Source organism: Rutidosis leptorrhynchoides, chromosome 3, assembly GCF_046630445.1.
Source record: "Rutidosis leptorrhynchoides isolate AG116_Rl617_1_P2 chromosome 3, CSIRO_AGI_Rlap_v1, whole genome shotgun sequence".
In the NCBI taxonomy this organism is placed as follows: Eukaryota; Viridiplantae; Streptophyta; class Magnoliopsida; order Asterales; family Asteraceae; genus Rutidosis; species Rutidosis leptorrhynchoides.
In genome coordinates, this window is record NC_092335.1 from 651,617,225 (window position 1) to 651,631,630 (window position 14,406).

The 14,406-nt window shown below is 34.5% G+C and overlaps 1 protein-coding gene across 1 annotated transcript; it reads left to right on the plus strand.

Moving 5' to 3' along the window:
- The first annotated feature begins 8,004 nt into the window (after nt 1-8,004).
- On the plus strand, nt 8,005-13,671 carry LOC139899187 (caffeic acid 3-O-methyltransferase-like). Its single transcript, XM_071882007.1, has 4 exons — nt 8,005-8,519; nt 9,141-9,451; nt 13,005-13,069; nt 13,168-13,671. The coding sequence occupies exons 1-4, from the start codon at nt 8,113-8,115 to the stop codon at nt 13,480-13,482; spliced, it is 1,098 nt and encodes a 365-aa protein (XP_071738108.1). The 5' UTR covers nt 8,005-8,112; the 3' UTR covers nt 13,483-13,671.
- The last annotated feature ends 735 nt before the right edge of the window (nt 13,672-14,406 follow it).

A 14,406-nucleotide genomic window follows, 5' to 3' on the forward strand; every position in this document is an offset into this window, starting at 1 on the left:
ATAATGGCCCGTTTGGCCACATTCGTAACAAGTGACCGTTTTTGGAGGATTGGGCCCCTTTCGAGCGACGGGGGCGGTGCTTGTGCAATTGTTGGCCCTATGACCAACTCCTTGGCAACGGTGACAAATTAGCTTGTTACATTCGCCGTAATGATGTTTGTGGCACTTGTTGCACAAAGGTAAGTTTCCGACATAACCCTTCTTGCCGTCGTTGTTGAAGGGCTTTTTGGTGAAGGTGTTGTTGTTGTAGTTGGTTGATGGAGTGGCTTCCCATTTCCTTTTGTTGCCACCCGACTTGTCCTCGGCCTTAGGAGCCGGCGCTACGATTTCGTCAACCGTTTCAATTAGTTGGCGAGCCATGTTCATAGCGGCTTGATGAGTAGTGGGTTTGGATGACATCACCCCTTGTTTGATGCTTTTTGGAAGACCGAGCATGTAGAGCTCAATCCTTTGAGATTCGGGGTTAACAAGATTAGGACACATCAAGGATAGTTCGGCGAAGCGTTGATTATAAGCTTTAAGATCGTTTCCGACCGCTTTCAAAGCTCTTAGTTCTTCTTCAAGCTTTCGGGTTTCTTCGCGCGGAAAATATTCGACAATCATCTTTTCCTTCAAATCGGTCCAAGAGAGGGCATGAGCTTCATCGGTACCCACCGATTGAACATAGGTGTTCCACCAAGTGAGAGCAACACCGGAGAACGTGTGGGTGGAGTATTTGACCTTGTCTTGATCCCGACAACCGCTTATGCTAAAGACGGCCTCGGTTTGCTCAAACCAACGAGTAAGCACAACCGGTCCACCGGTTCCATCATAAGTGTGAGGTTTGCACCCCATGAAAGCTTTGTAGGAGCATCCCTCGTTTGAGTTACCGGCCCCATTGTTGTTGTTGTTGTTGTTGTGGTTGTTGTTATTGTTATTGTTGTTGGAAGAGTGACCGGCCATGGCCGCATCTACGGCGGTAGCTATCATCCGTTCGAGAGCTTGTTCGGGAGTTTCATTGCGGCGTACACGACGAGGAGCCATTGTTCCTTCAAGACACAAGAATATCATTGATTAGTATTCTCAATAATACTAACCGTGATATAGAATAAAGATAAAGAGAAGTTTTTTTTTTTTTTTTTTTTTTTTTTTTCTCGACTCGCCTTAAATTCTTTATGTCATAATGTCGGAACGTTCATACGAGTCACCGTAATATAATCCCGGAAATTATATTACCCTAATTCATATGTGCATTCGACATCATTTCATATAGTCAAGGTGGCGTGTCAATCAAATTAAACAACGTGAGATTAAGATGAACTAAGAGTAGATATGAGTAGAAACGTTCGAGTATAAATGCACAAGTAGTCAAGTAATTCCTACTTCAAGTCTATATGCCGGTTGTAGTCTAGACTCACCAATGTACCCTATGACTCGGGGTTGACACTAATGAACTCTAAATCCCTACAACCAAAGCTCTGATACCACTTGTAGCGACCCCGACAGATCGTCAAATGACGGCGTCATCTACGTATGGTCCCATTACATGGTCGTAAGTCTTTATAACAAAGTTTGACCGAAAAGTATGTCGCATTCATTTCATAAATAAGGGTGTTTCAAAGTTTACAAAAGTAGTTTCCATAACAAGTACATAACAATGTTTAAAGTTTGTATGAAACACATGCGACACGATTAAAAGTAGTCAAAAGACGCTCCACGTATGCAAGTATACTCGACATCCAATGCAAGTATCAAATAGTATGAGCGGAAGCATGTATCACCTAAGTTCAAGGACCTGAGAAAAACATAGAGAATCTGTCAACGAAAACGTTGGTGAAATCATAGGTTTAAACAAGTAAATGAGTAATAGTAAGTTGAACCACAAGATTTGCAACATCAATAAAGCCATAGTACATTCTAAAAGTTAATATTCACGAGCACCCAATTATCAAAGCTTAACGTTCCGTCCGTTGAATACCCCATCAATTAGTGCTAGAACAACACTGTTCCCGAAAATATATTTCATTCGTAAACGGTAGCGAACCGTTTGAATGAGGGTTTGTCAAACCCATATGGCCATATAACATAAGTTCTCGCTTACACCATCTGATGTAACTAATGATAATCGGATTGAGGATTTTCGTTCTAAACTCGTATGTAGAATGTTTGTTTTCCCGTTCTTGTGTTCACTTAGTTCAAAAGAATCGTTTATGTTTTCTCATCCCAAAAGTAAGTTTAAAAGAGTAAAAGTGGGACTATGATCTCACCTTGTATGCACGAACCAAAAAGTACTTCGACAAGTAACGTGTGCAAAGAACAATGCTAGTCTTGACCTAAACAAATAGGTTGTATTAATAACGGTAACCACGATAGGTCAAAGATGTTCAATTAGTCCTATGGCTCGTTACGACTCGATTATTTAGCATGTGAAATCAAATTGCCAAGTTTCATGCAAGATACAAGTATATAAATAAGTTAGGAAGGTTGCATAATCATTTGGTTAAGTTTGACAAAAAGTCAAACTTTGGTCGGTCAAAGTCAACGAAAGTCAACACGTTCGGGTCGGGTTCCGAACTATTTTTCTAATCTTAGAAATCATATATGAGCATGTTGGCCAAGTTACATGTTAATCGGAGGTGCGTAGCATAGCAAACATTATTCGAAAAATTGACCAAATTGGACAGAATCTGGCCAGGTGATTCTGCGCGCCGCGCAGGAAGGGGGCGCGCCGCGCCACTTCCTGGGCAGAGAATCCTGGCCAGTTTTTCAAGTGTGCACGAACCAAAACCAATTCTAACACAATTCTTGACCCGCAAACACTTATAACGCCTATCATACATCGTTGGAAAGGTAATTTGACGAGGAAAGCAACTAAACACCTATTATCAATCAAACTTGCACTTATAACAACCAAAAATCGCATTTAATGTTCCATAATCAATGCATTCAAGTCAATATTGAAATTTAATGATTCGGTAACCAAATTACATGAACGATATGCCGTTTCGTAGGTAATTAAGCATACAACACAACCTAACACTTACAATTAACATTCATGTCATTTAATGCATCAAAGATTCATTCTTAGTTCATGAAACCCCAACCAAAAATCACCAAATTTCATAATCAAGTTTAAGGGGTTTCCTTGGTCAATCTTTACATCATAATGAAGCTAGTAACACTAGGAACAAGATTAAAACATGAAGTCTTAGCATCTAACAACATATGAACACTTAAAATTCAAGATTAAACATGTTAACTTTCCATATGAACTAGTTACTTCAAAATATCGAAATCAAGCATACAAATCACATAAACAAACTAAACTTGAGCCATAGACACTAATTAACAAACTTATAACTTAAAAATCTCAAGAACACATAAAATTAGTGATTTTAGAAAGTTACCCAAATGTAATGAGGTTGGTATGGAATCGAAGAGGAGATCACGAGGAGTTCAAATATGTAAACGGTTTGGAATGAATCCTTCTTGAATGATTTTAGATGATGATTTGCTTTTTGGAGAATTTGAGAAAAATGGAGAAGTATGAAAGGAAAAGAAGAAAGAAAATGAAAATGGGGAGGATAAGGGGGTTGACTAGTCAAAAGCTAGTCACCTCTTTGGCTTTGTGGCGGAACTAGTCCCTCGAGTTCGGTTGCGGGTGCGTTAAATTACCTAGACATGATAATTTAAAACACGTATTAACGGGAGATGTTAAAAACAATTAACGGAGTTTAAAATAGTTAAACGGAAAAGTAAACGGAAAAAGGCGGGATGTTACAATTGGCATGAGACATGTTCAAAAGATGTAACAGCTGAAGCGATGTCTACTTGAGGGGGAGTCAACTCCATGCTGCACTCTTTTTCCCTTAGCTAAAGTTTTTTCCCACTGGGTTTTCTTTAGCAAGGTTTTTAACGAGGCAGTAATTTATAGTTGATCTTCAACAAAATAAAATTGCTATCCAAGGGGGAGTGTTATAATAATAATAATAATATAGATATGGATAGTCAATTTTGGTGTATACATATAGTCAATTTTGGTACACAAAGTATGTATTTTTATATTGAGATTTTAGGCTATAAATACTCATGAATGCAAGCATTAAACTTGCACCATTTCTCACACTTACAAAGTGTTTCTTTCTTTCTCTCCATTATCATCTTTGTTCTTACACTTCATTATTAGTATTCTAAATCAAGAATCAAATCACTAAAGGTAGTTATAAGCCTACTGAATTATAACATCAAGAATCAAACCACTAAAGGTAGTTATAAGCCTACTGAATTATAACATCAAGAATCAAACCACTAAAGGTAGTTATAAGCCTACTGAATTATAACATTTTATACCAAATGCCTTGCCTAATGACAAATTAAACTATAAACATTTTTATAATACTTAGATTCTATCGTTTGAATAATTCGTAATAAATATTGATTCACGGGTATTAGTGTAGATTTCTTTTTCAAACCCGTGAATTCATGGGTCACTAAACTAGTTGGATTTCTTATTTGTAAGAATTATAAAGAAAGGGTTTTGATGGGCGGTGCAAGATTGTTCGCTTATAGCCGGACCCCCAACTGGATATCTTATTTATTTGTAGAGTAAGAATTATAAGATCAGAGTTTAATTAATACTCCAATTAACATGTCGAATTAGATCTGGAATCGTTTTGGTTCGTATTCAAATGCCGTCATTGGTTCCGATTAACATGTCGGACTAATACTCTGATCAAACTTTATCTCTTTAACCGGTTCCGATTAACATGCCGGAATTTGAAATAATATCACGAACATGCCCAAATCATTTTATTTGACGCTTGTTTACATTCAATTTCATAGAGTTGTAGATTAATGATGTTCATGTGATTTAAATTAATAGAGTTGTACATTCAAATTCATACTGTTGGATTTTTTCATAACAATTTTTTCATTTTTTTTTTTTCAATAAGTTAGAGATAAGAGGGAGATAAGAGGATGTACTTGAGTTATGGATATATTTTTAAAGATGCATGAGTTTGGTAAATATATTTTAAAAACACATGAATCTAGTCAAAAACTTTTAAGGAGGGACTGATTTGGGACTTATTTTGACATTTAAGGATGTAATATGCAGTTTTCTAAACACATGGATGATTTGGGCAAAAGTACATAAATACAGGGACGATTTTAGTAATTTTGTTTACTAAAAAATTAATATTCCTCACTAAAATCATTTGGTATTTTTGATATAATATTTCATGTTCGTCCCTTCAAAACAATTGTTCAAGTTCCACCACTGTACATAATCATGATATTAATATTTATCACATGTTTGAATTATTGTTAGAAGGTTGTCTAAAAAATAATTGATTTTTATTTGAAGATATAGTGCATGAAATACATGTGGTCTATTATATTATACACAAATAATAGTAGCCTAACATTATTGAAGAAATGTTAGAAATGTTGGTTTTACACTTGCTAAAGTCAAAGAAATGAGGCATAGTTTTCTTGTTTCTTCTTATATCATAAGTGGCTGAGAATGCTTGTAAGCAAGGTTGCAAAATTCGCTATTGGAACATCAATCGTAGTGACGATTCTAGGATGCAAACTCAATGGGGTTCTATACAATTTGAGTGATACATTGTAAAAATTTTTCTAAAGAATGACTATTGACTTTCATTAATTTTAATTTTAAAAATCATTAATTTTAAAAATATATGGGGTCCTATCTATAAATTTAGTGGTGTCCTATAATATTTTATTAGTATTTTATACATATATAAAAAAAATTAATGGGGTCCTTTGACCCCACTTGCTTCCATATAGAGTCGCCATTGATTAATCGGTCGGGACTTTAGAAGGATTAATCGAAAATTAGGAAAATAAAAGGATTGTACTATTTACATTAAAATATTAAATTTTAAAAATTATATGTGAAAATATAGAATAAAATCATAAGTATAAGCATAAAGTTTAACATAATTGTCTAAAAGTGTTCATTTTGTTCAAAATCTATAAAATTCTATCTCAACTTCATGTTAAAACGTTGATCAATTTTGATTTTGCCCACTTTGATTACTAAATTTGATTTTGACCCATCAATCGACGTTAACCAATTAATTAAAGGGATTTTCAAAAATCGAAACGGATTGCCTTTAAAAATGATTAATCGGGGATTAAACGGAGAGTAAACGGGTTTTTTTGCAACACTGCTTGTAAGTGTACGCATGTATAGTTTACATGTATAAATAGGTGTTTGGGAGTGTTGGTGATATTAGTGTTATCTAACATTTAGTTAGCTGGTTAGATTTACTTGAATAGTTGAATGTAAGAGTTAGCTTGTTATACTTAGTCACGGGTACGGAGAGTGTATAATACACGTCCGTAAGAGTTGACTAACAATTGTTGCGGAAATTGCGGGGGGTCAGGGGGTTACGCCTCCTTGTGGGGTCAAGGGAAAGCACCCTTTGCGGGGTTCAAAGGGTTCTAGCGTCCTTTGCGGGGTCCAAGGGGCAGAGCCCCTGGCTAGGGTCTCGCTACCGAAAAGGCATTATTTATTTTAAGGAAAATTGTGTCTTTCATCAGTTATTCCCACCTAAAGGTGTGACTTTTGTCAACCATTTTTCTCGTCAAAACTGAAGGGTTTCCTCCCTTCATGATTAACTGCCATTAAATAATTTCATATCCCCTTTTTGGCACAACTACATTCACACATAAAACCCATACAAAAACATACAATTCTCTAATACTTGATTTTGATTTCTTCTTGCTTAGAAACAAATTCGTTCTGATCTTATCTCAATTAAGATTTCTTTTAAATCCAAGGTTTGTGAGGGCGAAATACTTAATTAGGAAAATGTTTCACGATATAGAACAATCCATATAATCTGTCACATACCCGTTTTCGAACACAGAGTTAAAGGTATTCGGAGAGGACCACAAATCACAAATGAGATTATCGATAATACCAATGGAGAGTGTTTACTTGTGAGGGCATAATCACAAAGTAGATAGGGAGTTGATTAGTGACATCAACTGGGACCTTTCTTTATGAGGTCGAGGGTTTATTCTTATTAGACTGAAAAAAATTTACGATTTTTTTTTTATTTTATTTTTTTTGAAAGGCAAGTTGTTTGCATCGAATACTCTCATTTGCCACGCAAGCACGCGCTTTCGGGCAGGAAATCCGAACCGCATTACAGGGTTCCGAACCTTATACCATCCCGAGGAACAAGCGGTCGGACCTAGCTCCTGAATACGGGTCGGTAAAACCTTCCCCAGGGCAATTCGACTTTCAGGAAATAAATCCCGCGAATATTTTTAAGAGGAGGGATTCAAACTTGAGACCTCTCCACCCCCATCCCAATGCACAAGTGCAAAGGGGTGAATCACTGGACCACAATGGTGGGTTCGAAAAAAATATATATATACGATACACTTAGATTTTATATTAAAATCTAATGGGTTTGGGTTTGGTTTAACCGAAAGTCTACTATTGTATCGGGATCTTTTCATTATAAGAATAAAGGGATCTTTTGGAATTTGGGGTAGACGTAGGCAGAGTTTTGTCGAACCTCGTTAATCGTCGTGTCTTTATGTTGCTTTCTACTATTTTTCTGAAGTTTGTCTTTAAAAATTATAAATATGAAATTACATTATATGTGTTATGGACTTATGGTTAAACGTAACCCTTAGGTTTATCATTTTTCTTGTTTATTATATACTCGTAAAACAAATACATTTAGCATTATTCCGTTCAGCTTTATATTTTGGGAAGTAATATATCAACCACTATTTTATTACATCCACCATGAATTACGTATTAACATGTTGTACTGTACAATCAGTTAATGCACAGTTATAATAGATGTAGTAAAAATAACGGTGGATATATTATTACCCCTTATATTTTACACTGTTCGTCACATACCCATTGGCATAATAATTCTTACTGTAACAAATTTAAGTGTTCCTAAAAGACAGAGTATCAAACAAAGTAAAGACAACCCACCACCACCATTATTAGTGGGTAGTGCTGTTTAAAGTAACCAACTAGGTTACAGCATTATCCATCGAATGGGTCCTACCAGTGTGTTTTATATGACCATTCGTAGCTAAAGTTCACCAATAAACATCACTTGTTCAATAATGGACTTATCAGAAAAACATCATAATATGTCTAAAGAAGAAGAAGGGTTACTAAGAGTGAATCAAATCAATGGAAGAATACTTCTTCCGATGGTCATTAAAACTGCTGTTGAACTTGATGTGTTTGAAATAATGGCAAAGACACCTGGTGGCCAATTCTCTTGTTATGATCTTGCTTCTAGTCTTCCTAAACGAACCCCTGAAACCCCGGTTATAATTGAACGTCTTCTTCGGTATCTTGCTAGTGAATCGGTTCTTACATCGACTGTTGTAACGGATGAAAGTGGAAAGTGTGTTACATTATATGGTATGACTGAGGTTTCTAATTACTATGTACGAAATGAAGATGGGACGTCGCTTGCTTCATCGCTTTTTCTTATCTATGATAAAGTATTCGTTGATTGTTGGTTAGTTATCTATCTTTGCACTTTATGACATTACTGAATTGATTTGGTCGGGTTATCTTTCACATATAACGGGTCAAACGGGTCAAACGTCTAAAACATCCTCTGTTTTCTCTATGTAGTATCAAATTTTATTTATTATGTATATATCGAAAAGGTAAATTGATGGTTTATTGATATATAGTAACTTCACTGATGATATCTATCTACTCTTACTCTATTAGACCCTGTTCGATTGCACTTTTTACACATATTTGAAGACGGCTCTCAGCCTAATACCCACAATAGCAAAATCTTGATTGATGGGGTAGTCACATAATGTTAGGTTAAAGGCATTTTGATCACTTCTATTTGAGTTATTGTATACTTGGAATGACTAGGAAGAGAAGGCCGGAAATAATTATTGAATAACCCGGTTAGGTCGTTGTTTAGTTTTACATCTGCCCAAAGGTATCATTTCTAATACATTCGTGAGATAGGGTTGGACATCTGATTAAAAATCTTTCAAGATACTCTGAACAGAAAAACTATATCAGTTTACCCATTTACTAGATTAGAGTAAAACGAACCCGTTTTCAAATTATTAAACAAAGATTTTATGTCTCTAATCTTTACATTATTTAGGTATCATTTGAAAGATGCGGTAGTTGATGGAGGAACCCCATTCGACAAGGCTCATGGAGTGAACGCATTCGAGTACCCTGCAAAAGATAACAGATTTAATAAAGTATTCAATAAGTGCATGTATGACGTCACAAAGATAGCTATGAAGATAATTCTTGAGAAGTACAAAGGATTTGAAGGAGTAAAAGAGTTGGTTGATGTAGGTGGTGGATTAGGTGCTAACCTTGAGCTTATTGTTTCCAAGTATCCTAATATTAAAGGCATCAATTTTGACCTACCCCATGTTATCAAAGATGTGACTCCTTTTCCAGGTATATGATAAATTCACGCACAATTATACTGAGAGTATGCATTTCTTTTTTTGTACATTTTACTCGTACCAAACATGTTGTTGATTGTCATCTTGATTGCTCTATCTTGATGTGCCGGGTGATAGGATGGTTTGGACTTTGGGTTATAAAAAATACTCCGTATAAAATAAAGCTTAGCCATGCACATAAAGGGAATTTATCAACTTTAAGCTTGTGATTTCAAGTTTCGTCATGAACTAAAATTGTGTGTGTTTATTGTTTCAAAGAATTTTTTTTTTTCCAGCAACTGATTATATTAATCAAATCATTTTATGTCGGGTTAAGGCTACCAAATAGCTTTATTCTTTTAATTTTGATCTAATTTAGGCTATATACCCAGAAAAATACCATTGTAGGTCACATACTTCCAAAAAGCATTTTAATGTAGGCTATTTGTGACCGGCTACTCGCGTGTGCAGTCCCTGAAGCTAACGGACGTTGACAAAGTTGCGATTTAGGCATTTTAAATTCCATCACCTAACACTCTTGAACTAAAGTCAAGACCTGAAAATTCGAGAAACGCTTCAATTGATTTGTTGACCAAAATCTCATAAACTTTGACTTTTCGATCTGCTGTTCAGAGATGAATTTTAACACGATCTGATGTAACACGAAGCTTGAAGGAGTAATCAACCACCTAAAAAGCAATTCGATTTATGAATGCTTCTTGCTAAGTGTCCGTTAGCCCCAGGGACTGCACACCAAGTAACCGGTCACCAATAGCCTACATTGGAACACCTTATAAAAGTATGTGACATATACTTATATTTATTTAGGTATATAACCTACATTAGAAAAAAAAAAAAAAAGTATAAATCTTATGTTTCCTCTCGAACTTATTTCTCTTACACCGCCTTATAGTGTTTTTTTTTTATAAACGAAAAGGAAAATATAATAGAGGAAATAAAAAATAAATTGAGTGGAGAAAAGAAGATGAATATAATACCCTTTTTTTTTTTTTTTTTTTGCTTTTGGGTCATTTCCGTCCAAACCTAATGTATGACAAACGGAAGGAAACCATGTATGTCTATATCTATAAGGACTAATAAACCCTAATAAAGTCTCATTAAAATTTATTATTTTCATTTGTTAATTATATTCACTAAGTTAGTTATTTTTCTTTCATTTCTTTTACTTATCTTCTAATTTGAAAATCAATTAATTTATTTATATTACTTTTCGTATCCATCATTCTCTCTTTTCAATTTCATCGTTCTTTTCAAATGAAAAGATACTCGATTTACATTCCAATCTTTTCAAATAAAACGAAACTCGAAAAGTAAATTAATTGGTATCGATGATCAGTGTGTAACCATAATTTGAATTTTTGTCTTCTTGTGTATATGTGTCAAACAAGTAACATCTAAGAGGACTAAATAGGTTTAAATTGCATAATTAGTTTTAACTAGTTTATGAACCCTCGCTTTTTGCCGGGGTTCGTTTTTCAATGTATTTTATTGCGTTTAGTTTGTAAAATTATTTCGTGGCTAACGATGATATTGTTGAAGCGCAACTCGAGTCGAACTAAAAGGTATAATCCGTGAAAGTTTTAAATGTTATTTTAAATTAACAATACATGTGCATCTCTGCGTTTCGCTATGGAATTGTCGACTTTTAAAAATTTAACGCAAAATCAACGTGTATGAAAAGTACCTTAAATATTTAGCGTTTTTTAAAAAGCGTCCGTTTTGCGCATAGTTGGTGACATTGTGTTCCTAAAATTATTTCGAGTTTAACGATGGTGCTGGGAAAATTTAACTCGTTGTGAGCGAGAAGATATGACCAGTTGAATATTTGGGTGGAGTTTATTTAAGATTTTTTTATGAAAATAGGTATTTGACACTTTACCCTAGGGATGAGATCGGTTCCGGTACCGAACCGAACCGTACCGGAACCGGTTAGTACCTGTACCGAATTTGGGTAAAATGGAGAACCGAAACTGTACCAAAATTTCAATACGGTACCGGTTTCGGTACCGGTACGGTACCGGTATTTTTCGGTTTTTACCCACTTGGTACCACAATTTTTTGACAATGGTGTAGATAATACGAGTGACGTGGTATGATTCATTTGCATGTTTATTATTTACTTGTTTGGTAAAAATGATGAAAATGTAACACTTAATGTACTTATATCAATCGCATTAGTGTGTTTCTTTTGAAAGTTTGATGATGATCATGAGTCTGAAAGTTGATTATTTACGCGTTTGGTACCAAACAATGTAGATTTATTCGATGGAGATCGATGATTTATTTGCATAATTAATTCATGCATATTAGATTTTATATATATATATATATATATATATATATATATATATATATATATATATATATATATATATTAGTTGTTGTAAAACAGTGAATATTTGGTTTGTTTCTATAAAAAGACTTCGAAATATGGAGGCTGACATAGTGTGTCTAGCAAAATGCAAATCAAGATTAAAAAAAAAAAAAAACTAGAAAATAATCAGCACTATATGTAGCCACATTAGCATACTTCTTATCAAATAAATGCATACATTGTTTACTTACAAAAAAAATTCAATGAAATTCATGTAAACATATATAGGAGTTTACCACGTGGGTTAAAGACACCCGTATTGTTTATAATTCTAGTTAGATTAAAGGTCAAAACTTAATTGGTAACTAGATATTTACGGAGTATGTAAGTTATATGAGATGGACCTATTATAAAGAATAAAATATGGAATATTAAATTTCGGTAACAAATACCGATTTCCCGAAAAAATACCGGAACCGTACCGTACCGAAACCGAAAACCACCGATTCCTAGAACCGAAACCGATACCGAATCCCTTTCGGTTCAGTTTTTGGTACCGGTATCGGTTCGTTACCGGTTCGTTTTCGGTATTTCGGTTTATTTGCTCATGCCTACTTTACCCCCCCTTTTTGGGGGGTCGATTTTAATTGTTGAAAAAAGTGTGGGTTTTTTTTTGAAAATAAAAGAAAGGTGAAAAAAATGTGAAAAAAGGTGAAAGGACGAAAATGACCTAGATACTATTCATGAATTTTTTGAAAAATAAAAGAAAGGTGAAAAAATGTGAGGACGAAAATGCCCTTGATACTGTTTATGAATTTTTGTCTAATAGTTAATATGGTAATTCCTTAATTTATCCGATGTCAAAAAATTACTTTCCCGGTTCAAGTAAAATGTCTCCATTTTTCGTTAATTAAAAGTAAGATGTGTTTGATAAATATCTTATATTTAAAGTAAGTTTAACAAACTTTATTTAAGAAATAAATAATTGAGAGAAACTGAAAAGTTTAATACTCCGTAATATATAATACAGAGTAGTTTTTGTAATTATTTTAAGATAAATGAAAATAATAAGGTGAACAAGTTGTTTCAACCGTAATAGGTCCATTTTCCCATCATGTATCCATTTATGTCCACAATGATTTTTTATTCTTGTGCTTATAACGTTGTAAATTAATGGATAAAGGCTCTTAGCAAATGCAATAAACAATGATTGCTCCATGTTATTTACTAGGTGTCATGCATCTTGGAGGTGATATGTTTGAAAGTGTTCCGAAAGGAGATGTTATTTTCATGAAGGTTAGTACATCAACTTTTTCTTAGCTAGATAGATAATCTTCATTAGAAGGTTAATTAACATATTATAATAGGTAACCATGATAAAATTTTGTTTTTAGTGGATACTTCATGATTGGGGCGACAACTATTGCGTCAAGCTTCTAAAGAACTGTTATGCAGCGTTGCCAGACGATGGTAAGGTGGTAGTGGTGGAAGCAATAATGCCTGACCATGAAAACGGTTATACTAATACCGATGAAATCTCTAAAAATGCCATCTCAGCTGATTTGGTAATGTTGATAGCTAATCCTGGTGGTAAAGAGCGATCTATAAAAGAATTCGACATTTTGGCCAAGGAAGCAGGGTTTGCTTCGTTGAAGATCATTTGCACGGTTTCAACTTTTTGTATCATGGAATTTTACAAAAATCCTTGATTTAATGGAATCAGAATTTTAAGGGACTTCATTTCAATTTCATGTTTAATAATAAATGAAACAGTTGTTGATCAACAATTTGTTTGGATGTGTTGGTGCATATTGTTAGTTCCTAGTTCGATATATGTTATGATGTAATTCAGTCTCATACATTTGATCATGTAATAACATTTGTGACTATTGAATGTTTGATATTGTGCGTGAACGTTTTAATCAATAGTTAAACTGACCTGACAGTCGACCGACAGACGTTGTTAGTCGATCGACTGTGTCCACTGTCGATTGACAGTGATAGGTCTGTGTAAGTTGATCAACGATCGACTAATTAGGACAGTGGACCGACTGACGAGGTCAGTCGACCGATTGTCCCTGCAGGCAATATATATACGGGTTTTTTGTTTCATTCTTAGGTTACGCATTCCATTAACCCTAATAAACCCAAGCTGCTTTGTAATCGTATCCTACCTCCAACCCACTGATTTACAACGTTAGGCACCGTTCTAATTTAACTAGAAGTCTAGGTTTGGCTATTTCGGTCCCAATAACGACCCTTAACTCGATTAACCTTCGTTCTATCGAATTGCGCCTTTAGATCGAGTCTTGACCGTTCTAAAATCCGTGTCAATTCGTCTACAGGATGTATAATCGTGATCATAAATAGTATCTGCAGTCAAGATTTCTATTTGGAGGTCAATGTCTTATGACATCTAGAGATCATTATCTTCTTATATGGGAAAGAAAATAGTCTTTGATACACATTTTTTGAAAGTGTTATAATGTAGGCTATTGGTGACCGGTTACCTGCTGAACCGGTAAAATCAATTTTTTAACATTTTTTTATTTTATATGGCTACAAATAGGTTATATACTTTCATTTGTATTCCGATGTAGGCTATATACAAAAATGATTTGTTCCGATGCAGG

Bases quoted from the DNA above. Each gene is read 5' to 3' on its own strand.
- LOC139899187 (XM_071882007.1), top strand. From the start codon at position 8,113: ATGGACTTATCAGAAAAACATCATAATATGTCTAAAGAAGAAGAAGGG. The intron at 9,452-13,004 runs GTATATGATAAA...GTTATTTACTAG, and splicing joins AGATGTGACTCCTTTTCCAG to GTGTCATGCATCTTGGAGGT. The intron at 13,070-13,167 runs GTTAGTACATCA...TTTTGTTTTTAG, and splicing joins GAGATGTTATTTTCATGAAG to TGGATACTTCATGATTGGGG.